The 24,913-nt window shown below is 53.0% G+C and overlaps 12 protein-coding genes across 12 annotated transcripts; 9 read left to right on the top strand and 3 right to left on the bottom strand.

The window, feature by feature from the left end:
* Nucleotides 1-444: 444 nt before the first annotated feature.
* GMORB2_7169 (uncharacterized protein) lies at nucleotides 445-1,755 on the top strand (the record flags this gene model as incomplete). Its single annotated transcript, XM_035469134.1, has 2 exons — nucleotides 445-513; nucleotides 682-1,755. The coding sequence occupies 2 exons, from the start codon at nucleotides 445-447 to the stop codon at nucleotides 1,753-1,755; spliced, it is 1,143 nt and encodes a 380-aa protein (XP_035321514.1).
* A 359-nt stretch (nucleotides 1,756-2,114) lies between these two features.
* Nucleotides 2,115-2,470, top strand: GMORB2_7168 (uncharacterized protein; the record flags this gene model as incomplete). The annotated part of the gene is made up of 2 exons (XM_035469133.1): nucleotides 2,115-2,365; nucleotides 2,449-2,470. 2 exons carry the CDS (start codon nucleotides 2,115-2,117, stop codon nucleotides 2,468-2,470), a joined length of 273 nt encoding a protein of 90 aa, XP_035321513.1.
* A 263-nt stretch (nucleotides 2,471-2,733) lies between these two features.
* On the top strand, nucleotides 2,734-3,759 carry GMORB2_7167 (homocysteine S-methyltransferase; the record flags this gene model as incomplete). Its single annotated transcript, XM_035469132.1, has 1 exon — nucleotides 2,734-3,759. The coding sequence occupies one exon, from the start codon at nucleotides 2,734-2,736 to the stop codon at nucleotides 3,757-3,759; it is 1,026 nt and encodes a 341-aa protein (XP_035321512.1).
* A 704-nt stretch (nucleotides 3,760-4,463) lies between these two features.
* Nucleotides 4,464-5,337, top strand: GMORB2_7166 (Dienelactone hydrolase family; the record flags this gene model as incomplete). Its single annotated transcript, XM_035469131.1, has 3 exons — nucleotides 4,464-4,641; nucleotides 4,697-4,857; nucleotides 4,954-5,337. The coding sequence occupies 3 exons, from the start codon at nucleotides 4,464-4,466 to the stop codon at nucleotides 5,335-5,337; spliced, it is 723 nt and encodes a 240-aa protein (XP_035321511.1).
* A 156-nt stretch (nucleotides 5,338-5,493) lies between these two features.
* On the bottom strand, nucleotides 5,494-6,755 carry GMORB2_7165 (Glycine/D-amino acid oxidase (deaminating); the record flags this gene model as incomplete). Its single annotated transcript, XM_035469130.1, has 3 exons — nucleotides 5,494-5,881; nucleotides 6,134-6,274; nucleotides 6,328-6,755. 3 exons carry the CDS (start codon nucleotides 6,753-6,755, stop codon nucleotides 5,494-5,496), a joined length of 957 nt encoding a protein of 318 aa, XP_035321510.1.
* A 251-nt stretch (nucleotides 6,756-7,006) lies between these two features.
* GMORB2_7164 (Short-chain dehydrogenase) lies at nucleotides 7,007-8,023 on the top strand (the record flags this gene model as incomplete). Its single annotated transcript, XM_035469129.1, has 4 exons — nucleotides 7,007-7,192; nucleotides 7,291-7,449; nucleotides 7,542-7,912; nucleotides 7,987-8,023. 4 exons carry the CDS (start codon nucleotides 7,007-7,009, stop codon nucleotides 8,021-8,023), a joined length of 753 nt encoding a protein of 250 aa, XP_035321509.1.
* A 1,523-nt stretch (nucleotides 8,024-9,546) lies between these two features.
* GMORB2_7163 (uncharacterized protein) lies at nucleotides 9,547-10,450 on the top strand (the record flags this gene model as incomplete). The annotated part of the gene is made up of 4 exons (XM_035469128.1): nucleotides 9,547-9,568; nucleotides 9,932-9,958; nucleotides 10,016-10,275; nucleotides 10,343-10,450. The coding sequence occupies 4 exons, from the start codon at nucleotides 9,547-9,549 to the stop codon at nucleotides 10,448-10,450; spliced, it is 417 nt and encodes a 138-aa protein (XP_035321508.1).
* Nucleotides 10,451-11,120: 670 nt separating this feature from the next.
* On the top strand, nucleotides 11,121-12,388 carry GMORB2_7162 (NAD+-dependent protein deacetylase SIR2; the record flags this gene model as incomplete). The annotated part of the gene is made up of 2 exons (XM_035469127.1): nucleotides 11,121-11,274; nucleotides 11,346-12,388. The coding sequence occupies 2 exons, from the start codon at nucleotides 11,121-11,123 to the stop codon at nucleotides 12,386-12,388; spliced, it is 1,197 nt and encodes a 398-aa protein (XP_035321507.1).
* A 485-nt stretch (nucleotides 12,389-12,873) lies between these two features.
* Nucleotides 12,874-14,707, bottom strand: GMORB2_7161 (Multicopper oxidase with three cupredoxin domains; the record flags this gene model as incomplete). The annotated part of the gene is made up of 2 exons (XM_035469126.1): nucleotides 12,874-13,219; nucleotides 13,302-14,707. Coding segments are annotated over 2 exons (1,752 nt in total), but the record flags the coding sequence as incomplete, so codon positions are not given.
* A 3,445-nt stretch (nucleotides 14,708-18,152) lies between these two features.
* GMORB2_7160 (Reactive mitochondrial oxygen species modulator 1) lies at nucleotides 18,153-18,806 on the bottom strand (the record flags this gene model as incomplete). Its single annotated transcript, XM_035469125.1, has 5 exons — nucleotides 18,153-18,279; nucleotides 18,369-18,459; nucleotides 18,550-18,579; nucleotides 18,645-18,671; nucleotides 18,749-18,806. 5 exons carry the CDS (start codon nucleotides 18,804-18,806, stop codon nucleotides 18,153-18,155), a joined length of 333 nt encoding a protein of 110 aa, XP_035321505.1.
* A 1,135-nt stretch (nucleotides 18,807-19,941) lies between these two features.
* Nucleotides 19,942-22,359, top strand: GMORB2_7159 (FHA protein; the record flags this gene model as incomplete). The annotated part of the gene is made up of 2 exons (XM_035469124.1): nucleotides 19,942-21,084; nucleotides 21,163-22,359. The coding sequence occupies 2 exons, from the start codon at nucleotides 19,942-19,944 to the stop codon at nucleotides 22,357-22,359; spliced, it is 2,340 nt and encodes a 779-aa protein (XP_035321504.1).
* Nucleotides 22,360-23,526: 1,167 nt separating this feature from the next.
* Nucleotides 23,527-23,987, top strand: GMORB2_7158 (cytochrome c oxidase assembly protein subunit 16; the record flags this gene model as incomplete). The annotated part of the gene is made up of 2 exons (XM_035469123.1): nucleotides 23,527-23,796; nucleotides 23,904-23,987. The coding sequence occupies 2 exons, from the start codon at nucleotides 23,527-23,529 to the stop codon at nucleotides 23,985-23,987; spliced, it is 354 nt and encodes a 117-aa protein (XP_035321503.1).
* Between the last annotated feature and the right edge of the window lie 926 nt (nucleotides 23,988-24,913).

Raw genomic sequence — 24,913 nt, 5'->3', positions numbered from 1 at the left:
TGTGCATGCGTAGCTATACGTACAGGTATCTGTACTAGGAAACTTGAGGAACATTGAAGACGAGATGTTCTCCATCACAAGAGATATGTGAGCATGACAATGAATGAAGTATGAGGAATGAAAGAATAGGAGAGGAATTGACGAACAAGGAAAGAGGGAATGAGGGGGGGGAGGGGCAAGTTAATTACGTACAGGGTTCATTACATCATTCCTGCGGCTCCCCAGGGGCGTCAAACCCGCCAAATACCGGGGGATCTCCCTTGACTTGGCTCGATGCCCCGCGACGGCCTCCAGCGGATGTTGCCCCAGTTTATTATTAGCCACAAAACAACGCCATCCAAATGCTTCTCCCCCCCCCCCCACCATGAACTCCGTACGACTCCTTCGTGCGCCTTCAGATTTCAGATGCAACAGAATCGCTGATACTTCCTGTAACCGGGCTTCATGGTTGCGTGGAATCATGCATACGCAAGGGGCACGGTGCCCCTTGTGGTTCTCACCATCCTTTTGTTTGTCTTCTCCTCTCGCTCCTCCATAGGGCAAGAGCCACCAACTGAAGTAGAAGCACCATTGTTGGTGACACCAGCGGATACAACAACAACAGCAGCAGCAGCAGCAGCAGCAGCGGAAACAGTGGCAACAGGGAAAGAAAACATGGGGCCAAGTCAGCAACAGACGCAGCCGTTGGCCAGGGGAGCTCTGGGCGCCAACTACAACGAGCATCTGATCTGGGTCAGGCACAATGAGCTGCGGCGGGCAGGTGCCCAGTGGATCCGGGGTTTCGTTGAGATGCACTCTGTCAACGTGGATGATCCGCCTCGGGACCCCAACATTAAGGCCATCCTGGACGCGGCGGACGCTGGTTTCAGCACGATCCTCAGCATGAAATGGAACTACAAAAATACAGACTTCCCGGGCGCAGGGAGCCCCGAGCTGGCCGAAGAGCTGCTTCGCGTGGACACCATTATACGGGCCATCTGGGGGAAGGTGGACATTGTCGTCATTGGAAATGAGCCGTTTGTGGAGGCTCAAGAGGATCAGCGCGGCAGACGACTCAGTGACTTCTACCAGACCATGGCCGAGGCGGTCATCGGCTTCCGCAACGCCCAGGGCGTCGACGCCAACCTCACGCGGCTGTATATGGGCGCCCTGAACCGCATGGACTTGCCAGATAGGCACACGCCTCCCGTCGAGCGTATGCTGCGCTTCATCGCGTCGCGCCCTGAGCTCGACGGCGTGGACCTACACTTGCACATCCCCCACATGGCCGGCCACAAGGCCATGCTCGAGTACTGCCTGGCCCGCATCAGGCCGGAACAGACCTTCCTCGCCACAGAGTTTTCCATGATCTGGCACTGGAAGGCCCACATGCGCGATGAGGTGTCCGAGTACTACCGCACAGCATACCGCCTCGCGCCCGGGACGCAGGTCTACCAGGTCATCGACGGCGCCATCCGAGACCCCATCCCCGCTACCCAGTGGGAAGATTTCCTCGCCAATGAATCCTGGTACGCTGAACACCGAGGGTTCATCCGCAGTGCCATCGCCCTCTACCGCGCCACGGGCCGTCTTGATGTCGCGACATACTCGGCTTGTCCTATGCGTAAGAGGAGGCATGCCTTTTTGCCGACAGACACGCCTTGGATGCTCAATGGAATCATTGCTCCCTCCACGGTCCAGCCTGGTCCGGATGGAACTGCTGCGGAGAACTTTCCTTGGGGCGAAGAGTTTCGTCTCATCCAGGCTGTGCCATGATCAACCTCCAAATTTCCTTGCACTATTAGCGACCCGTCATTCCTGATAGAGCCGATAGAGCCTTCCTGTATCATTGTCTTCCTTTATTCGAGAATTGCATGTTTTTTTTTTCCGTCTTTCTTTTTTTTTATCCTCTTTGGGAAAACTTCCTAGAACTGGCGTTGGATCACTATCCAGGGATATCATTATAGAATGGATCATCAATTAGATCTCAGTATTAACACCTACTCAAATAACGAAGATGCTCCACGAGCCCCTGCATCCTCGTACTTGGCGTCGCATTCTTGGCTAGTCAGCTGCGAGCACAGAACCAGAAGCAGCAGACGGGGAGCCCCGATCATCTAAGGAAAACACAGTGCATGCTGGCATCTTCCCTGCTACAGCCGTTCCTCCAGTCGTTCGGCCTCGGGATGATGGACCGGGGCGACCGCGTCTACAGCGTCGTCGGCCTGGCCGTCGATGTCGACCCCGGTGCCATAAGGGTTTCAATGAAGGTCACGGCCCCTCTGATGTTCACCATTCGCAAATTCGTCCGAAGAATGTACGAGATCAATGACGTTCTCAGCTCGGAGATCAGAGGCAAGGTCCAGGCCATTTCGATCAATATGGAGTACATGAGTTCCCGGGGACAGAGGGAGGCGTTGAGAGATGACAGGGGGGAGGTAGATCTCACGGGGATGAGGATGCTTTCAGCACTTATCTTCAGCCAACTTAGCTTTCTTGAGTTGGAGTAGCATCGCACAGGGTTGAGATGTCGACGAGCGAAATATTGACTTGGTAGAATCAAGGATAGAAAAGCTGTTGATTGCAATGGCCTCAAGCTATTTGGAAAAAAAAATAGAAAAGAAAAAAAGATGAGCTGATGGTGCTCAAGACAGGATGATGCAAGTGGGAGAGGAAAAAGTGGTTCGGTTTCACGTTTTTAGAATGCTGCGAACCAAGCTGCTGCCCCCTCACCATCCTCCCTGCAACATCGCCATGAACAAGATCCTCATCCTCGACGGTGGCCTCGGTACATCCCTCGAGCAGACGTACAATGTGAAATTCTCACGGGATACGCCACTATGGTCATCCCACCTCCTGGTAGCAGACCAGGAAACGCTTCTCGCGTGCCAGCGCGATTTTGGCCAGGTCCCGGTCGACATCATCCTCACAGCAACGTACCAGGTCTCAGCGGGGGGGTTCGCAGCCACACGGACATCAGAGCATCCTCGGGGTATCACTGAGGAATTGACAATGGCCAGATACATCGACGACGCCGTTTCCATTGCGGAGAGGGCGAAGCAGCCCGACTCCCGTGTGGCGCTGAGTATCGGCCCCTACGGTGCATGCATGACGCCTAGTCAGGAGTACAGCGGCGCATACGACATTTCGTCCGAGCAGGTCGACGCGTGGCACCGCGAGCGGATGGACCTGTTTGCTCGTGCCGTTGGCAACATCCAGAAGCGCATAGCCTTTGTGGCACTGGAGACTATCCCGCGGGCCGACGAGATCCGCAGCATGCGCAGGGCCCTCGCCCGTCCGCTGGGCAGCGTCCCGTTCTGGATGTCGTGTCTTTTTCCCGGGGAGAGCGACACCCTGCCCGACGGGACGTCGGTCAAGGATGCTGTGAGGGCCATGCTAGATCCCAACGACGGTCCCCAGCCGTGGGGCGTCGGGATCAATTGCACCAAGACGCGGAAGCTGGACAGGCTTCTGCGCCGGTACGAGTCAACAGTGGAGGCCTTGGTGAGTGAGGGGGTCATCACCTCCTGGCCGGCCCTGGTGTTGTATCCCGATGGTACGAATGGCGAGGTGTACAATACGTCTACGCAGCAGTGGGAGATGCCCGATGATGGTGCACCGTCCGAGCCCCGCGAGTCCTGGGAGACACAGGTTTCTTATGCTGTGAGGGATACGCTAGACAGGGGATCGTGGTCTCAGGTCGTCGTTGGTGGGTGTTGTATGGCTTCTTATCATGATATTGGGAGGCTACGACTCGCTCTGTCATCTCTAAAGCTTTGAGTAGGGCTATTTGGGTGTTGCTGACGCTTATCAAATTCGAGTTTGTCTTGGCTATCACATAACACGCTCAATCAGTTATGAGCCTGACTTGCTATACTTTTTTGCCTCTCTGTTTGGCATAAAAACAGAGCTATCCTTGTGTTATATTTTGACAAGGACTGTGTCGAGTTTTACTACGTAAACGTCAAAATTCTTGAGTCCAAATGAATGGTCGAATACGCCATGCCACCGTACAACGAGATGATGCGTTTACGGAATGGATGACACGGGGGGGGGAGGTTGGAGGTTATACATCCCCGACTATATAATTGTAAAAGAGTCCAAGAACACGACATGGATATATTTAATAAAAGGGAATGTAGAAATAAGAGTCCTAAATGACTAATGAAAAAAAAAACGCGGGTTGTTTCTTTCGCTTCGTCACTTTACCATATGTCCCTTACCCCAAATTCCTCCTCACTAATGAACCGACTGGCTGGTGTTGACATTGAAACTCTACATGCACTTCATGAATAACTTCCCCGGAGGCTGTGCCAGTGCGACGACGACCAAGCTTCATCCAGCTCCAGGAATTCAAACATACAGCTTCACAGACACCTTCAACCCATTCTCGCTTCAACCTACCTTTGGCTAGTTAGTATATCATGGCTTCAGCTTGTTGTTTTCGCGGCGGGATCTCGACTGAAGAGCCCGCCGGGACTATTATGACAGTTCACGGACTGCCTGCCTACGTCGCCCAACCCGCCGAGGGCGTGGCTCCCAAGGGCATTGCCGTCATCCTGTCCGATGTGTTTGGCTGGAGCTGTGTCAACAACCGTGTCCTCGCACATTATTACGCTGCAAATGGCGACTTTCTCGTCTATCTGCCCGACTTTATGAATGGTGGGAGCGCACTAGCACCGTCAGACAAGACAAAGACACTGATTGCGATAACCAGGCTGTTCCGTCCCGCCGAGTCTCATACCTAGCATCGAACATGTCCTGGAACACGCGCCCACCTGGATCGACTTCTTCACCAAGCCCATCAGAGGCATCTACGTGCTCGCGCGGGTGCTTCCTTCCATACTGCGCGCCAACATCTGGGTCGCCTGGCCAGGGGTTCTGGCCTTCTTCCAGGCCCTACGCAGATCACCGCCGCCATTTGACACCAAGGATCTCCGAATCGGCGCAGCGGGCTTCTGCTGAGGAGGAAAGCATGTCATGACGCTCGCGCGCGACGACCCGACCACGCGTGTGGTCCGCCACGAGCCTCAGTCCGGTGCGTCGACAGATCCCCAGCCCCTGGTCGACTGCCTCTTCACTGCACACCCTTCCATGCTCAACATCCCCGGCGACGCGGAGTATGTACGGCTGCCGACGAGCGTCGTTGTCGGTGATATCGATACCATGCTCAAGCTTGACTCCGCTCGCGTGATGAAGAGCATCCTCGATAGCAAGGACGGCCATGAAATGGTGATATTGCCGAGTGCCAAGCACGGGTTTGTCATACGTACCCCGCCGGATGGTGAACACGCCAAGGAGTGTGCCCAGGAGCCTCGAGATCAGGCAGTTGCTTGGTTTAACAAGGCTTTCTCCTGACGACATTGTATTCCTCTATTGTGCTTTTCCCATTGGGCGTGGTTGTTGTTTGTCCGTGTGTGACTTCACACTGTCGGCTTTGCTTGTCTGTATTGAATGAACACTGAGCTCCAATTTCTTCCTGAAATTTCTTGTCCGCCAGTGTATTCTAACAGCTTATAAGCCAAGTTTGGTGATATCAGCGCTCAGCTCCTTGCCCTGCATCATTTCAGCCATGACCTTTCCTGTCCCTAGGCTCAGACTTATACCCCACGGTCCATGTCCAACAGCGACAAAGACACCCCCGTCACTTCCAGATCGCGTCTCGATCCCCTTTCCGAGATGCTCATCAGGGATTTTATCCAGGATAGGTGTGCCAGTGGGGGTAATTGGCCGGAAACACAGTCCGGTGCGGACAACCTCGAGATCGTCGCCCTCCTCAATAGCAATGAGCTGCCTCGCGACATCCTTGAGCTTGTCAACCGACGCCTCAACGGTCTTGGACCCGGTTGCCAGCGGCGGCAGTGGTATGGCAGCCGAGTTGACACCTGCGAGGTATATCACGCTGTTTGTCCGCGAGTATAATTCTGGGGACAGGCCGTCGACACTGCAGTACACTGCGTGGCAGGGGCTCTCGGCCTTGTCGTCCTCGTCGTGACGGTGCGCATCTGGAATTCTAACAACGAGCGAATGTCCCCCCAATGGCGTGACGGGGATGCTGACGGATGCATCCGGAAACAGCGACCGGAAGACTTGTGGTGTCCAGCATCCCGTTGATAGGAGCAGCATGGTGGCGGGGATTTCAATCTCGGTGGACGACTCAGTATAGCCTATTCGTACAGATGCCAGCTCGTCTCTCATGTCGGTGGCGATGCCGAGAGCTGTAGCGGGGTAGTGTATTTTTACGCCTGACTTCTTACACTCCTCCAGAAGGAAATGGCATAACTTCAGGGGGTCACTTATCATGAGTATTAGTTCTTGTATGAATGGAGGAGAAGAGGGAGAGCTCACACAATGGATGTCCCTTCACCATCGTCCATGATGCTCACATCTGCACCGGTCTTCAACCACCTTGGTGCGACGCCGTGCGACACTGCCCCTGCAGTTGCAGAAGCAGCTCTGCTCCCCTCTGCGGAGAGCCAATCCTCCTGACCTCTTGCGTCATGGCTCATCGTCACAGTCCTAGAGTACCCCCATTTCTCTCTGCCTCCGTGGTCCTCGGCCAGACGCCTGTGCTCATCGAAACTCAACTGTCCCAGGGAAGCGACACTCGAGGCGAACCAGTCGCGCGCCACGAATCCGCCTGCGTATCCCGAGGCCGATGCGAATAACTCCGGCGACGAGTCGACGAGATGGATGGTCTTGCCCGCCTGGGTGCGGGATAGGTAGTAGGCTGTTGAGAGTCCTATAATGCCCGATCCAAGTATGACTGCCCCCATATTCTTTTGCCTTGTTACACGAGTTTCACCGACATGTTTTTCGTTCGAGAAAGAAAGAAGAAAAAAGAGAGGAACAAGAACGAAATGCTCAAGTTGTATGACGTTCGAGAATAGCCCCACCACCAACCCCCACGTCCACAGCCCATTATTCCCCTTCCCTTTCCCCCCACCTCTAAGAGAAAGAGCTCACACGCACACACTCACACGTAGACACGCACACGACCAGATCGAGAGAAGGAAAAGAGAAAGCAATGTCGTCCAAAGTCTTCATCGTCACCGGAGCAAGCAAGGGTATCGGCGCAGCCATCACGCAGCGTCTGCTCAGCCAAGGCAACAAAGTCGTCCTCACGGCCCGGTCAAAGGATGCCCTCGAGGCTGTGAAAAGCTCGCACCCCGGTCGTGTCGAGTATGTCGCCGGAGACATGACAGATGCTGGCGTATGTTCTCCATACCGTTAAGTACTCGGGGGGAAATAGCCCGCGCGGCAAACCGAGACAACGCTGAGTCCCGACTGACCATGCAACGACAACGTCAGATCTCGGAAAAGATTGTGGCGGCTGCCGTGTCGGCGTTTGGACGGGTTGATGGCCTAGTCATCAACCATGGTATCCTGTCGCCTAACAAGCTGTCTGAGGCCCCCATTGAGGAAGTCAGGCACGTCTACGATGTCAATGTTTTTTCCTACCTTGCTATTGTACGTGTCAAATTCCCCCTCCACTCCTTTCTGCACATTGATAGTGTAGACATCATGGCGTTGGGTAGCTGACAAGGATATGAACATGGCAGGCCAAGGCGGCACTGGATGAACTGCGCACATCCAAGGGCAGCATCGTCTGGATCTCTTCCGGAGCTGCTAGCAAAGCCTACGCTGCATGGGGTGCCTACGGGTCGTCCAAGGCGGCAGTCAACTCCCTCTCTGGGCACTTTGCCGCCGAGGAAAAGGACATCACCAGCATTGCCATTGCCCCCGGACGTGTCAACACCGACATGCAGGCCGACATTCGCGCCCAGGGCAAGGAGAGGATGGACAAGGCTCAGTACGAAAATTTTGTCGAAGCCTTTACCACCGGTATTCTTCTCAAGCCTGAGCAGCCGGGCTATGTCGTTGCTGACTTGGTTGCCAAGCCGGCGAAGGAGCTCAGTGGCAAGTTTCTCAAGTACGTTTGTTCATCCCCAAATACACACATACACGTATGACAGCTATTGGATGATGATCTAACTGTTGTGACAGCTGGAACTCACCGGAGCTGGCGGCTTACCAGCAATAGGTTCGGCAAATACAATGCTGACAGATCGACGTAGAGTTCTCCTGTAATCTTGGGATCGTTAGCATGTTGCTAGACTCTGGCAAATAAAAACACATATTATCGAAAAGGGGAAATTGCAAGTCAGTCGAAAGATGAAAAGCTCTTATGTTACTCCACATGGTAATTCAGGATTAGCATGGAATAAGTTTTATCATCACGCAATTGTCTCGTGTTTTCCGCAAAACACGAGCAGGTTGTAAAAAGAAAAGGAAATAAGCCCTTACCATTTCAAGAGACAAGCCGGCCAAGTCTAGCCATTGTAGCGACAGTGCATTCGTAGGCACCTACATGCACCGATTAGTATGTTATTATCCGTCGAGTTATCGCAGTTGCGTATCGGATCCGGATTGGCGCTCAGGCTATCGTTTTTCTCCGTCATTTGGGATGTCGGAATTTGATAGTACCAGATAGCTAGGACATCATGGCAAAGGGTTGAAAGGATTGCTGTGTATCAGGGCGGACTGCTTACACGTCACGGCTAAGGGATCTGTGTCTGAAAAGCTGTTAGCTTCATTGCTTCTCGAGAAAAGTAATCCAGTGTGAAGATGAGGGTTGTGTGTGTCCATCAGCGAACGTCTATTTGGCTTAGACTGTGTCAATCAGCACAAGAAGCTTGTCGAACCTCTTAAGCCTGGGGCGACAACATATATCATCAAATGGAAGGGGGAAGGAATAGTGGAAAGAAAAAGAGGAAAGTAAAAAAGCTTACCCAGCCCACGGGTGTGTTACACACTATATCCTTTACCCTTCGTCAAGAGAAACAGAAAGAAATTCTCAAGAGAAAGTGTGTGGTGAGAGAAGAAGAAAAATTCCAGAGCAGCCAAGGAGAAAAATTATTTTATTATGCGCTGTGTGGTCCGTGCGCGACACTGATAACCCACATGTGGGAACGTGTCAGCCACAAGCTACAGGGCCACAGCTACCACTGCCTCAGCGCGCTGTACCAACAAAATAGGCCTAGATATAGTGCTACGAAATAGTAGCTTTAGCGGTAGCTGAACTGTATTACAGGGACTCCGTGCGGGCAGCAACTAAGTAGTATTAGTGAAGAAAATTAAAGTGATCCGCTCCTTCCATGTGCGTGGTAATAACGGTATGAGTACAGGCTCCTCCTGTCCGCAGCGTACATGTATATTAACCGCCTCCAGCTCCAGCTCCAGGCTCCTGCCCCGCTACCTGCTCTTCTTGTACGTTTTAACGCGACAACACACGATTCTTCTCACCAAGAGAGTCAGTCCCGTCAAATATAAGGCCACTACATACACGTCATACACGGGGTGATACCTCATATTCTGCATCATTATATTCACCTCCATTATTCAAGCGAGAGGGGCCAAAGTCAGTCACCGATACAAAGCATCGTTTGCATCTCAGAATAACAACTCGTTCCCTTCCCGTGTTTGCTGCCATACGCGCAACTGGTAGTATTGTCCACCAACGTGCAGCTTCGGACACCTGGCCATCACTTTCGTCTGCTGCCCGCCATGTCGGATCACGAGTATGCCGGTAAGTTAGATGTGCCTCTCTCGTTTATTCACGCGGCTCTCTTCTGCTTCGGGGCTGTCATCGTTCGTGTCACGTATAAATACCCCAAACACATGCCCATCCGGAAACGCCATCTAGCCTCCTCATCACAGCCATCTTCAAGACTCACTTGGCTTTGCATCGCTTGCTTGTCTCTTGTAGCGCACCCCTTCATCACCCATATCCCACCATGTCTCGTCCCCACACCACTCGTCAAGATGCATATTGGGCACGTCACGACGGCACCCATGACGGCCTCAGTCAGACCCTCTTCTACACCCCGGGGCACAAATGCACGCGCACGAGACACAGCATGGTAGCTAACGTCTGACAAATTATCAATAGGCAACGACGATTTGTCACTTCCCAAAGGTATATTTTGCAGCTCTCCCCCTTTTTACTAGTATGACAACGACTAACAAGCCCCAGCTACGGTGCAGAAAATCGTCGGCGAGATTCTCCCACCTCACACTGGGGTCGGATTTGCCAAGGAGGCCAGAGACCTGCTCATAGAATGCTGTGTCGAGTTCATCACTCTCATCTCCTCCGAGGCCAATGAGATCTCCGAGAAGGAAGCCAAGAAGACGATTGCCTGCGATCACATCACCAAGGCTCTAGAGCAGCTTGGCTTCTCCGACTATGTGCCTTTGGTCCAGGAGGCTGCGGCCGAGCACAAGGAAGTACAAAAGGTATGTCAGTGTGTGCACAAACATACTTTATATGTGTCTCTTCTAACGTACAATATAATATACACAGGGCCGCGAAAAGAAGCAAGACAAGTTTGCTAACAGCGGCATGTCAATGGAGGAGCTGGCTCGTCTTCAGGAAGAGCAGTTTGCACAGGCGAGACAACGCCACAACTAGAGCTCATATCCTTTTTGCGATTTCTCTGATTCTGTTTCGGTTTTACGTATTGCTTCTCGGTTTGGGCGTTACCTTCATGGGCGTTGATATTGGTTTTTGGAAGCGTCAAAGGGTGGGCGAGGGAACGATCCATGCCCGTCACGCACGGGCATCAGAAAAACAGGGGATTCGTTGTTGTATATCAGATACAGATGGTCTATTATTCTTTACGAGTGCTACATGTTCTTATACGTGCAATAACTGGCGGAGAAACGACCAACGTCAGATGTAGGTGGGGTTGCTGGCTTGACATAAACATCACCACAGTCGATGCCCTGTCAAACACGAAGAACTGTCTTCTGTGTTTTTGTCATGCCTGACGTATAGATGGGGTTTATCGATTACGCCAGACTATCGAAGAAAAAAAATCCCCCGCCATTAATATCATCATCAGCATCAGCCGTGCTCTTTACATTACGACGTACTTATCCGTCCCCCTCTCCCCCCTCTCTCTCTCATTTTTCTCCCATGTATCTCCAAGTATAGAGACACCCATACGCACCCCTCCGAAACGAGCTGCGCTCCTAACCTGACGTCATCCATCCTCCCCCGCCTCACCGCCACAATAGGCCGCCGCCGCCGCAACAAGCCCAACAAAGGGCCCCGCGTGCCTCGCTGGCTCCGCCGTAAAATGGGCCAAGACTCCTCGTCAATGGTGGATGACAGCGTTCCGCCCGCGACCTTGTCGGGGCGCAAGCTATCGTCTGTAGCAGAGTACATCAAGAGCGGGAAGCCGCGGCGTATAGTTGTCCTCACGGGGGCGGGTATATCCACAGCGGCGGGGAGTGAGTCTGTCCCTTTCCTGTCTCGGTCTCTCATCTCCCTGTCCGACTTTGAGGACTGACGAAAATTGCAGTCCCCGACTTCAGGTCCCCGGGAACAGGCCTATACGCCAACCTGGCCCGTCTCAAACTTCCCTACGCCGAGGCCGTCTTCGACATTTCCTTCTTCCGCGAAAACCCCGAGCCGTTCTACGTCCTCGCGCGAGAGCTGTACCCTGGCCGGTTCCACCCGACGGTGTCGCACGTGTTCATCGCGCTGCTCGCGCGCAAGGGCCTTCTCGACTTCCTTTTTACGCAGAACATTGACTGTCTAGAACGGCAGGCTGGTGTGCCGTCAGATCTGATTGTCGAGGCGCACGGGAGCTTCGCCACGCAGCGATGTATCGAGTGCAAGAAGGAATTCCCGGCTGAAGAGATGAGGCAGCACGTCGACAGGGGGGAGGTGCCACGGTGCCATGAGGATGACTGCAACGGACTGGTAAAACCCGACATCGTCTTCTTTGGGGAGTCTCTCCCCAGAGAGTTTGACCGCCAGGCCCATGTCCGCATGGAAAACGCCGACCTTGTCCTCGTCGTCGGCACGAGTCTGAGCGTCTACCCGTTTGCTGCGCTGCCCGACATGGCTGACCCGACGGTGCCGCGTCTGCTGTTCAACCTCGAGCAGGTCGGCAGTATGGGCAGTCGGGCAGACGATGTGCTCGAACTGGGAGACTGCGATAGCGGGATCCGCAAGCTGGCTGATGAGCTGGGCTGGCGGGACGAGCTGGAGAGCCTCTGGAGAGAGGTTGTTGGTGAAGATGAGGCTGAGAGGCAGATTGCTAGCCACAGGAAGGGTAAGGGAAAGGATGCCAAGGACGATGGCGACGTGGAGGACGAGGTTGCCAAGTTGACGCGCGAGGTTGACGTTGCACTACATCTCGAGGATAAGGAATCCGAGGATGAGCAGGAGAAGGAAGATGAGAACGAATCCAAGTTGGAAAAGGGCCAGACTTCCGAATCCAAAGCGGAAGTGCAAACACAGGGGACCGATGTCAATCCCGAGATGAAGCTAGAGGCCATCAAGCCCGAGGTAGCATCACCGAGGAAAGAAATACAAGAAAACAGCAACAAGATATGAGTACACGATGTTGTTTAATAATATAATAAGTCTTGTTCAATGCCACGTAGATACAATCTAGAATGCCATCATCTCCGAATATACCAAGAAGAAATCAAACAATATACTTTCGGTCTCCTTCACGATTACCTTCTCGGCCAATATGATCAAACCCGGAAAAACTCGTATTCCCCATGACAATGCAAGTCATTACCACCACAAAATCGCCGTCCCCCTTTAATTATGAACTGAAATGAAGAAAGGGCTAGAAAAGGATGAAAAGGATGGGGAAAAAACAGTGATGAGCTTTTTAAGGAAAGGACAGAAATAGTCATGACAGGCAAGCGACCTTGTAAGAAAAGATGCCATGACAAACGTGAAACCTTGGAAAGCCAAAAGAAAATGACAGGGCATAAAGCAAAGAAGAGAGGGAGAAAGGACAGGTAAGTCATGAAATTATGACAAGGGAGAGAATGAAAGGATAGGCATGAACACTCTGACAGAGATCAGAGTCCACTGTCAATCTGTGGCGGAATATTCGTATGCGTCCACTCAGCCCACTGGCGACAGGTTTCAGCCACAACACTGGGGGGCTTCATCTTGGCCAGCTTGTCGGGAGCTGTGAGGAATTGGGCGTATAGACCGGCTCCGACGTGCCAGGCGATGTGGCAGTGGAAAGCCCACATGCCTGGGTTCTGGGCTGCGTCGAACTGCATGACTAGATGGCCGTTGGGACGAAGCTGGATGACGTCGCGGCGCTGAGGGTTCTCCGGATGGACAATTGTGCCGTCCCATTCTCCGTCGCCCTCGGAGAGGATGTACATGTTGAAGCCGTGGAGGTGCATCGGGTGACTTTGAAGTTTTTATTAGTACTATTAGCATCTGAACATCCGAAAGGAAGCAAAGGATGTATGGTATGAGTGCGACAACATACGCGACTGCCCCGTTCTGGACGATGACCCGTACACTCTTGGCCGACTTGGTATTCTTGACGTTCCACTGATCCTCGAAGGTGTGGTTGTTCAGGGTGGCCAGGAGTAGGGTGGGACTGTTGTAGTTGCCGCGATAGGAGACGTCATCGAGGGTCCAGAGGGTGGTACCGGTCTCGTTCTGGAAGTTCCCGATGGACATGTTGAAGGTGAGGTCGGGCTGGGGGACGCGGAGCTGCATGACGGGCCTGGTGCGCTCGAGGTCGTCGTTGGCGCAGTTGCCCGGGTCGGTGAGGTCGCCCTCTGGCTGGGACTGGGGGTCCTCGGACTGGTCGGCGTCGTCGTAGTATATGGCGGCCAGGGCGTCGGGCTGGTTGGTCAGGGAGCAGATGGTGGAGATGCTGCTGCGCATCCAGTAGGCGTCGAGGTCGCCGTCGGCCTTGACGAGCACGTCGGTACGCTGTCCCACGCCCAGGGTGACGATGTCGGTGGTGTAGGGCTGGACCTGGACGTAGTCGTTGGCCACGACCGTCATGTTGTGGCCGTCGATGGAGAAGCGCTGCAAGGCCTCGGCGCCGACGTTGATCAGCCGGAGGAGGTGCGTCTTGCCCCGCTGGAACTTGAACTTGGACACGCCGGCGTTGTTGACGCAGGGGGTCTTGTCCGTCTCCGGCAGCGTTGAGCAGTCAAAGTTCATCTTGCCATTGATCAGGTTGTTGTCCGACAACAGCGGTAACGCGTTGGGCGCCATCGACTGCTCCACCAAGTTCATGTACGTGTCGTGGTACCAGTCCGAGAGCATGACAGGGCCGACGTCGATGTCGTAGGCGCGGCTCTTGGGGCCGTGGATCACCATCGGCCCCGAGAGGCCACCGGCGTACTGGGCGGAGTAGTGCGAGTGGTACCAGGACGTCCCGTATAGGTCGGCGAGGAACTGATACGTGAAGCTCTTGCCGGGCGCGATAGGACACTGCGTGACGGCAGGCACGCCGTCCTCCCAGGGGGTACCCTTCTGCAGCAGCCCGTGCCAGTGAAGAGCGGTCCCCTCGACGGGGTCGGTCAGGTTGTTGTGCACCGTCACCTGGATCGTGTCACCCCAGTTGGCCTCGATGAGCGGGCCGGGAAACTGTCCGTTTACCAGGAGGACGTCACGCTCGTAGCCGTCCGGGGAGATCTTTCCCTGGCCAATGGTGAAGTCGTAGGATCGTATGACGCCCGTGTGGGGAGGGTCGGTGTAGTAGTTGTCCCTGCTGTCGCGGTTGCTCCACGGGAATCCATTGGGGAGAGGGTTGTTTCTGAGGAAGCTGGGCAGGGTGGGAGCGCGGAGAGTTCCCCAGTCGGACCTCCTGTGATTTTGATCAACGGTTAGCTTATACAACAGTCTTTGTTCTCCTCTCGCAGCGTATGTTACTCTGCCTCACCCATTGGTGCTCATCTGGCTCAAGGCCCTTGGGGCAATGTCATGGACAAGGCCAACGTCCCTAGGGACAACGGCATTGCTGGGAAGGTTTCCCATTGCTGCGTGCTTATAAACGAACGAGTGAGAGATGTGAAGGATGAAGCAAGAGACGAGGCAGTCAAAGGGAAAACAGAGTTCTAAGAAGCTCAAATGCACAACCAACAGAGTCAAACACAAAGAGGGAGAGACAGGACGAGAAAAATTAACGACTGAGGATGATGATGGAGTTCTAGACGGAAAGGGGGGCGGCGGCGGCTCAATATATATATAATGGTGTTATTTTCAGTCCCAACCGCAGCCTTATCCCAGGCACACACGCACACACCTTTCCCGTAAGACGGGAAAATGCGTGAGAACGACCAGAAAGCGAAAAGGGGAAAAGCAATGAAATACAAAGAGGGGGTGTGTGAAAGGCAGAGGCGCTTGCAAGACGAGACTATGCACGGGTGTTAGCCTTCTCCGGAGTGCATTGGCCATATCGCGGGCCATCACCGAAATTCATGAGCGTGGGCGCCGCGACAAGCAGCAGCCCTCATGTCTCACATGATTTTATTTTCGTTTTCGGACGGATGAAAACAAAGGCTTAATGAATCCAGCATTGACATCACCTGCGTACATCGTACACGAGCAAGTCAGCGTCAGCCAAGTCCCCGTGCGGTCACGAGAGGGCGGGAAGAAAGAAAAAAAGAAGCTCGTAAACAGGCCAAGTTTAGCAACACACCCAAATGATGCGGTATTGGTTCGTAGAAGGGGGTTCCCTTATCCATCCCTCCTTGCCTTGTCAGCCGAAAGAGAAAAGAAGAAGAAAAAGCAAAGAGACCCTTCCGTCCAAAGAGAAAGTAAGCAGATAGGAAGCTCCCCTCCCTGTCAACACGAGCCTCATCGTCTACGATGGATGTGCGCCCCCAGACAACAACGCCGCCGACGCCGCCGACGCCGCCGCCCCCGTCTCGGTAGGGCTTATATGTCCACCACTCAGAGAGCGAGAATGGCTTGAGACTCGTGACACGTCAGTTCCAAGAATACCTTTCCCCATGTTCGATCGTTCCCATGGGGCCATCCGTTCGATCTACTACATGCACATTCCTCGCTTCCATCTCCTCCTCCCCCCCTCCATCCATACGAGGGTGTTGCCTGTTTGCTTACTTTCAGGAAGCCGACGGCTTGACCTAGGAGTTCTGAAAAGCCAACGTCGAGGTAACGGTGACCAGTAAACAAAACCAAGGAGAGCGGTGGTGACGATGACAGTTCAATGGTTCAACCGGTGTTTTATCGGTACCAGCTAGCCTCTTGTCAATTCAGTAAGCCATCCGGTCTTTGCAGTGTATCTGTCCGTGCCAAATGTTCGTTGACGAACGTAGGATGATGCTAATAATAATAATAATAATAGACCGAGTACGAGATATTTAGACGCGAGGCCGAGCCCAAGAAAAGCGTAAATGGTGTGGCGTCAGGTGGTCAATCCAATTCGTGTCGTATCTCGCTTGGTGTTTAGCTTTTTCTTTTCTTTTCTTTTTTCTTTTCTTTCCTTTTCTTTTCTTTCCCTTGCCTCGTTCCTGTCTCTCGTCTTTTCGTTCCGAATAGAGAGAGCGGAGCCTCGACTCCTCACATCAGCTGAGTGAGACATTTGGGAAAAGAAAAGGCTTGCCAGCAGAGCACATTGGCCGTCACCACAATTGATCCTCGCCCCCTCTGCACTGGATAAGAGAAAAGGAGAGGGGGAGAGGGAGTGGAAGAGAGGGGGGGGGGGAGAGAGGCGCGCACGGCAGGATTAACCGGAGTTGCAAAGGTGGGAAAGGAAGCCGCCATCGGTATCGCAGAAGGCTTGATGCAACTAGTAACCANATCAGCTGAGTGAGACATTTGGGAAAAGAAAAGGCTTGCCAGCAGAGCACATTGGCCGTCACCACAATTGATCCTCGCCCCCTCTGCACTGGATAGGGGAGAGAGGGAGAGAGAGAGAGAGAGAGAGAGAGAGAGAGAGAGAGAGAGGCGCGCACGGCAGGATTAACCGGAGTTGCAAAGGTGGGAAAGGAAGCCGCCATCGGTATCGCAGAAGGCTTGATGCAACTAGTAACCAATGCATCCCTCGGTCAGAAGTTGATTGCTACTAGTCTGGATGTCACTCGTAACAGTAGCCACACATGAACGAGAGAATAAGGAAAGAAAATGCCGACTTACATGGCTTATCCGCTATTCGCCATCCTCTTTCGCATGGGTGGTCAAGGTAGAGACCCCTCGACATGTTTCCAGCAAGCCACTCACAGATTGGGCACATTTCGTCCCAAGCTAGGATGGTTTGCCATGACTTTTTCCTGTCCTTTGTGTCTTGAGAAGATCTTGCCAGGGGGGTTACTGCTCTGATATATTAATATCAAGCTGCTAAGTGAGTATTATCTGATATTACTCATAGCTGGCCAAGTATCACTATTAGCAGAATCTCCGACCGACTACGTAATATGCACCATAACGCGCTTCTGAACATTGTTTTTCTTTTTTTTTTTTTTTTCACCAGAGAAATGAACTTGGGGAGCGCGTACGACTGGCCGACATAACCGCTCCACATACATCAGCAGAGCATCCAGGTATTAGCAAATTGTACGAGAGCAGCGGTAAGACCGGGCAAATTAATTGCCGATGGACACATTGGTGAAAATCCGGATTCCAATCATGCATAATCATCACCATTGGCACCATCATGGCTAGCTGACGCCGTCAAGAGCATGTGCCTCCCCTCTTGCAAGCCATGGGAACACCCCGGACATGCAGAGTGTGTAGAGGGATCCGGAGCCCGACCTTGAAGAGAGAGACGCAATATGGAACTCTCAAAAGAAGAGTGCGGCCCAGATATAGGCGACAGCGATGTGTTGACCATGTGTTCCCGTATACGAATGTATTCCCACCCCGTATTTCTCCTCGTATACTGTGCTGACTTGACCAGAACACTAATAGAAACCCTATCCAATCGCCGGATTCAAGAATGTTCGAACACACGTGGCGCAAGGCTCCAGCTTGTATTACATATTGACCCTGTCAGTCTGTTGGTCGTCCTAGCACCCTCCTAGACCAGCGAATAGTTGAACGTTGCTCGTCAGGACTTTTAAGTAAGGAGAAGCCCGGAATTCATGCCCGCAATGTTCGCTTAAGCATCTCCGAACAATGTAAAGTGAGCAACGATTAGAGAAGCGATGTCCTAACCAAGGAGAACTGAAGTGCTTATCTGGACAAGGAAATGCGATGGTATTATAATAGCGTATGGTACAGGTGGGGTGGGTGGTGATCTTGTTTTTCTACTTCCTTTGTTGGTATCGCTCGTCATGTACAAGGATGCAAATCTGTGAATCGCCCGCCTCATGACGGCATCGTATCTGAGTCTCACTCCCTTCCTCTAGGGGATTCAGTCGTTGTGTCGCCAGGCAGGGTGCGCCTGCCAAATTATAGGACGTCGCTGTGCCTGCATATACAGGTCGTGGAACTTGGGGTCGGCGTCTGACCGGATGACGCTGCCGATGCTCATGAAGAAACTAAACAGGACGAAAGGGGTATCTGGTCAGCAAAAAAAAGCCACCCCGTATCTGATGATGGTCACGGTGCTCTCCTCGAAACATCATACCCAAATGTGGCTCCAGATCCTGCCATGTACTGCCCCAGCGTCCTCATGATGCCGTTCGCGCCTGCTCCATATCGGAAGATGTTGACGGTACCTGCAAAGAGATATCAGAAAATGGAAAGCCTCACACCACCCCTTGCCCTCCAATCGTCATTCTTTCGGTGTCTCCTCGGGCCGCGCTTACCGTAGAGGAACCCGATAATGACGCCAACGCCTATGATCCTGTCAGCTAAGCCGAACCTCGGTCACGACCGATACTCTCGTGTTCCAGAGACGTACTTCCACCCATCATGGCGCCCATCTTGACTAAAAAAAGAACCTTTTGTTAGCACATCTTCACTGGAGCATCTAAACCCTCCAAAGATGCATCAAAGATGGCATACGCTTATCAGTTGTGGACGGCCCATGCTGGCCGCCGGGAATGGCTGCGACAGGAGGCATGATGATGTATATAGGAGTGGAAAATGATGGAGCAGTATAGGACAAGCGCACAAACGACGTTGATGCGAGACCGACAGGAAAGTGCAGGAGACAAAGGGAGAGCGCCGGTGAGGAGGAGGTTTGGCGATCGCAAAAAAAGTCCAGACTGTTGGTCGGAAGCTTTCATCATGGGGCGCTCTTCTTCCCCAGCTTTCTCTAATGACGCACGTTCATTGGTCAGGAATTATCGGATCGGCAAAAAGAGTTAATGCGGCCAGGGGTGCGGTTGAGCGGTCGATACAGGGTATCTTGTACTATTTTGGCGCTGTAGTAACCGTGACAGTCGCCGGTTGACGAATCAGGCGTCGTGACATGATCGGTCACGTGAGATTCCTTTCCCTCCTCTGCGCAATCGGTAATTCGCCTCTACGACGCCATACGACGACGTAGGTCTTCGCTCTATGACCTTGTCGGTTTGCAAGAAGACTAGGTCTCAACCCCAATCCACCGCCTTCATACGCTTCCTGCTGTCGCTTGAACGAGCTTTCTGTTGTCCTGGTCCCGGTCAAACGGCCCCACTGTTTTCTTGTCTTTCCCTCAAGCTTCTCATCACGCTAAACTCAGCGCTTAGCAAAAAAGCAAAAGAGGGAGAGAAGTCAACTCTTTTCCTCCACCAAGCTGCAAAGATCATCCGAACCCCTCGACCGCGACGACGCAGAGTCACGCCGTTAGCGAAAATTCCATCTCCCGGTAGGCCTCTTCGTCTTTTCCCTGCATCTGCCGTCTTTCTTTTGGCACTTCCCCCCCCCCTTATGGATGCGGCTGCGGCAGAAGGTGTCACGATTGGCCACACATCCCGCTTTTTGAGAGCCCAACACTGACGCCGTGTCGTCATCAAACAGAGAAAGGAGATTTTTCTCTTATATACCCAAAACATCGAACCGAGTGACAACGAGTGTTCATCTTTCGAGGGGAAGCGCCTGACACGCGATTTTCGCGTCGGCTGCATTTGCCCCGGGCGGTCTCTACTGAACGCAGAGTGGCGCTGTGATAACACCCTCTCTCCACAGGACGGATTGGAAGCAACTGGCACGGCGACACTCCTCTAGCAATTATTCGGGACTGCTCTAGTCTTCCCGCTTCTTCATCCATATCCATGACGGCAGTCGCGAATCCCCCGACCTTTTCGCAGATATCCCGGCCAGCATGGGGCCCCGTTGATGGCAGCTCGATGAACGCCGACGACGCTCGAGGCATGTTCATGACGCGAAAGACGCTCTCTCGATCAAACTCTTCCTCGTCCGTCTCCTCCAACTTATCCAACTCATCCACGTCGACGGTCCTCTCGAATGGGACCTCCTCCCAGACCAACGGCACCCCACTATCATCGACCACCGACCTGACACAGTGGTCCTCTTCTTCCGCCACCGCGTCGCGTAGAAAGCCGCGGAACGGCCAAGGCTGGCCCGCGTCCAAGGGAGAGGTCCAGACCGACTTCTCCAGGCTGCCAGCTGCGGGCCGACAAAACGGCATGATCCCGCAGCAGCACGGTCAGATGCAGCCCGGGCCAAACCAGCAGCAGCAGCAACAACAACAACAACAACAACAACAGATGTCCCAGCAAGGAATGATGGCACGACCCATGCAGGGAGGGGAGGGAATTTCTCCTGCACAGCCCACCCTATATCTCCTATCTCTCAACGGCACCTTTGAGAGGAAAACCATTGCCGTGCCGTTCGCCCCCGAGTCGTTGAGGATAGGACGCCAGACTAATCAAAAGACGATACCCACGGCCGCCAACGGCTTCTTTGACAGTAAAGTGCTGTCAAGACAGCATGCAGAGGTGTACGCCGAGCGTAATGGCAAGATTTACATCCGCGACGTCAAGTCTTCCAACGGCACCTTTGTCAACGGCGCCCGCCTCTCTCAGGAGAATCGCGAGTCGGAACCTCACGAACTGTCGACGGGTGACCATCTTGAACTCGGTATCGATATTGTCAGCGAAGATCAAAAGACTGTTGTTCACCACAAGGTCGCTGCCAAGGTCGAGCATGCAGGCTTCATGAACTCATCGAGCAACGTCCTCGACATGAATTTTGGCGACCTCGACCCGGCCAACAGCTCTGCCATGATGGGCGCTGGCGGACCGATGCATACCCGTGGCCGCGCCGGCAACAACATGCCCGCCGGGAACAACAACCGCATGTTTACAGCAGCTGGCACACCTAACAGCATGGGCCAGCAGAGGCCGTTCTTCCTCTCGCCCGTGGCTACAGACCAGATTCTCAAGAAGCTCTCGGTAAGTAACTGACAAGACGTGACAGCAGCCTTGCATTTTACGGTAGATGATGCTTACCACTGAAAAACAAAATCACAGAACGAGATGAGGAATGCTCGTCTTCAAGCCCAGGATCTCGGGCGAGCCAATCAGTTCATCGGAACACTCCTATCAAAGAACGACATCAAGGACCTCGATAAGGCCGAGGTCCCCGAACCGCCCAGACAGCAGATGCACATGGTCAACGGTGGTCTTCCCTTCCGACCAGACCCTAAGGCACGATTCTCGGAGCCCCCGGCACCGCCGCCGCAACAGCCGCTACCAGAGAAGCCCAACGTACTCCCGCCGAAGAGAGGTGTGACGAAACCTGGCAGCCCTGCGGAGTCAATGTCGCCTATCCGCCAGGAGAACACGTTGCAGATTATCCAGCTCACCGAGGCCCTCAATAGCGCCAGGAAGGACATCGACATCCAGACTGCCCGTATGAGGGAGCTGGAGACGTTGCTGCAGCAGGAGCGCGAAGCCCGGGTGCAGGAGCGTGAGGCTCGGGCACTGGCCGAGGATCAGGCCAAGCGTCTCGAGGAGTCGACGGCTGTCGCTACCCATATGAATGGCTCCGCCGACCTCGTTCCCGACACTCCCAAGGATGTTGACACCGACGTCACCAGGGACATCAGCGTTGAGAATGCCGATAAGGAAGAGGCGTCCAAGCGTTCGGCTGCGGAGACCAACCTTGCCGCGCAAACGGCAGCCGCGCTACAGGCGCACATTGACCGGATGGAGAACCAAGTCAAGGAGCTCAAGAGGCAGGCTGACGACTGGAAGCAGCGCGCTGAGGCTGCTGAGGCAGAGCGCGAAGCCGACCGCACCACTCTAGCTGAGATGGTGACACGACTCCGTGAGGAGGAGGCCAAGCGGGTGGCAGCCGAGAAAGAAGGCCGGTCGAGGTCAAGAAGGAGGGCAAGCAAGACTGCAAACGACACGACCGCGGACCAGCAGACCAGCCAACAACCGGACAGTCTAGCCAGCGACGCGCAAAAGCAGCCCATCTTTCCCGACGGCGAGAGACCAGACGGCGACGCCCCGATCAACAGCCAGGACCTCCCCGACGAGTCTTCCCCCCTCTCGAGAGGGAGCACCATCACCTCCCTAAACCCGGGGCGCACGGTGACGGCGGGTCAGAGGCAGCTACAGGCCGGTTTGCCTTATGCCTCCGCACTGGGTGTCATGCTGCTAGGCATGGGACTTATGGCGTACATCAACGGCTGGCAGGCACCTCCACCTCGAGCTGACTGATTGCGTCGAGGAACTTATTTTCCGTCTTCATACAGCCCTGAGAAGTTTATCGTACTTTATCTGGCACCATGTTTCATTTTGTCGTTTTTATCACCTCCTCTCTTTCCATTTTTGCGTCTCGACGCCGGAAAGTCTTTTTTGCCTAACGTCCACATACACACATCACTCCTTTTTCCTTGTCAAACATAAACATAATTCACCAACGAGACGAAGACGGTTCATGACAAGCCATACTATTTCCTTTGTCCATCGGGTTTTTCTTCTATCATACACCAAAGAAAAAAAACATGTCGCCCTATTCCCCTTTCCCCTCTGACTTGTTTTTTTATTCCTTGTCATCTTTCTGGCGTCGGCATCCCCCCATGTACGTTTATAGTGGATACAGCTTCTCAACATGTATTCCACAAGTCCTTTTCATTTCCTATTTCATGCTCTTGTTTATCTAGGGGGATCATGTCTGCTGTGTACGAGGGGGAAAGGGGAAGGAAATGGTATCAGTAGTTTTTTTTTTTTCTCTCTCGGGGCGTTTGTTCCTGTTACTCCGTACTACTTATAGTTCTTTTGTTTTTGTTGTTGTTTTTTTTTTAGCAGACGGGCATTACTATCTAGCGAGTAAGCGATGGCCTGGGGACATAAAGCGAGTTTATACTACACCACGTGTGTTTCTACCGTCTGAAGTTGATTCTCGACGATGTATATTGTGTGGAAAATCGCCGTTGCGGGTATGGTATGTCCATGGTGGTATAGAGTTGGTACTATGGTTATAGCAGATATTCTTGTCATTTGAAATGCCAAGCAACACTTGCCACAAAGAAAAGAAAGAGACGAATGAATAGAGGAGATTGTAGATATGTAGATATATAAATCTAACGCGATGCAAAGAAATCAAGGACATTGAGAATATCGGGGGTTTCTACAGGGTAGATCGGATAGAAGTCGGGCCGGAGTTGACCTTAGGTCATGTTCCTGATTGATCCGATTCTGCCACTTCTGTCGTCATCACCATGGGATTCCCTGAACAACGAAGACAACTCAACTGTTAAATTACCGAAGGAAAGCCTTACCACGAGGGGCCGACTGCAAATAAGCGACGACTACGAATACACGAAGAAGAAGAGAAAAGACTACAGAGTGTAGACCTGCCCCCCCGCACCCCCAATCGTAACCATGGGGTTTCAAAACAAGAAATTCCGGTCGGCAGGCGACATGAACAAGGCGGGGATGCGATACCGCGCCCTGATGAACAAGCACCCGTTCATCACGTTCGGTCTCCCCTTTCTCGGCATCATCATCGCCGGGTCGTTTGTGCTGACTCCGGCCACGGCGATCCGGTACGAGAAGCATGACCGGAAGGTGCGGCAGATGACGAGGGAGGAGGAGCTTGGTGTGCGGAGGGGGGCGGGTGCACGGAAGGTTGATATGAGGGATGAGTATTACGTGTGTCTTTCCTCTACTCTCTCTACATTGCTTTCTCTGTTTTCGGTCGCTTTTCCCAACGGTGCTTGATTGTGTGGTACTACTTGGCTGACAAATTGTCGTGCTAGCGCCTGGCTGGTCGAGATATAGAGAATTGGGAGCAGAAGAGGGTCGAACGACTACCTGGTGAGAGTGATGGTATTCTGCGGTAGAAGGGATAGAGAGGTCATCCGTGACTTCCGTCCTTTCCCCCCCTCCTTCCGCTGGCCGTGGCATCTTGTCATCCCGTGGCATCTTGTCATCCCGTGGCATCCGTGTATAAAACCATAGTGTACTCTACAATCATGTATGATTCCTCTTTTCTTTTTTTTTTTTTTAAAAAAAAAAAAGGGAACAAAGAAGAAAGGTATATACTGTGTGTTTGGTAGTCTCATTCTAAAAACATATAGATTGCGAGATTTAAATTGTATTAATACGAAGTAAGATGGTTAAAAAAGAATACCCCGATTTTCCGATATATCCAGTTTCTCTCTATGAGTACCCCATGAACAAAAAAAGTATGGTGACATCAGTGGCCGTTGCGAAAAAGGGGGGGGAAGGATAGACAATCAGGCATTTATTGCGTCAGGCAGCAGGACAGTCAAGTGTTGATCAGTTGCGTCTCACGGCTGTTGTCGTATGGTGGTTGTATGGGAGAAGATCGATGGTCAGAGCAGCTGAGCACGTCAAGGAATAATCCCTGGGGGTCAAGCAACCTGAGAGCACGCACGTCTAAAGCAGTTGAGCGGAAGAGCATGAGGAGAATGATTGATTGCACGTCAAAGGCTAGTTGCGCGCGCGTGGGGACAGTTGGAGAGATAAGACTTGAAACAACGCCGTCATGGATCGGGCAAGGAGGGCAAAGGACAAAAGTGTGTCAGGTTCTGTTCTTCCTGGGCGGTGTACTCGTCATACCTAGCAATTGGAAGAAAGGAAAGACAAGAGCGAGAAGCAGCTAAAACCTCTCTCGTACAGCTTGATGAGAGCACAAATAAGAGAAAGATCTACATACAGAGCTTCTCTCTCTCTCTCTCTGTCTCTCTCTCTCTCTCTCTCTCTCTCTCTCTCTCTCTCTCTCTCTCTCTCTCTCTCTCTCTCT

The sequence above is a fragment of the Geosmithia morbida genome (assembly GCF_012550715.1).
Source record: "Geosmithia morbida isolate 1262 chromosome Unknown scaffold_7, whole genome shotgun sequence".
NCBI classification, from domain to species: domain Eukaryota; kingdom Fungi; phylum Ascomycota; class Sordariomycetes; order Hypocreales; family Bionectriaceae; genus Geosmithia; species Geosmithia morbida.
The sequence above is the reverse complement of the archived record's forward strand: the minus strand, read 5'-3'. Positions and strand labels throughout refer to the sequence as shown.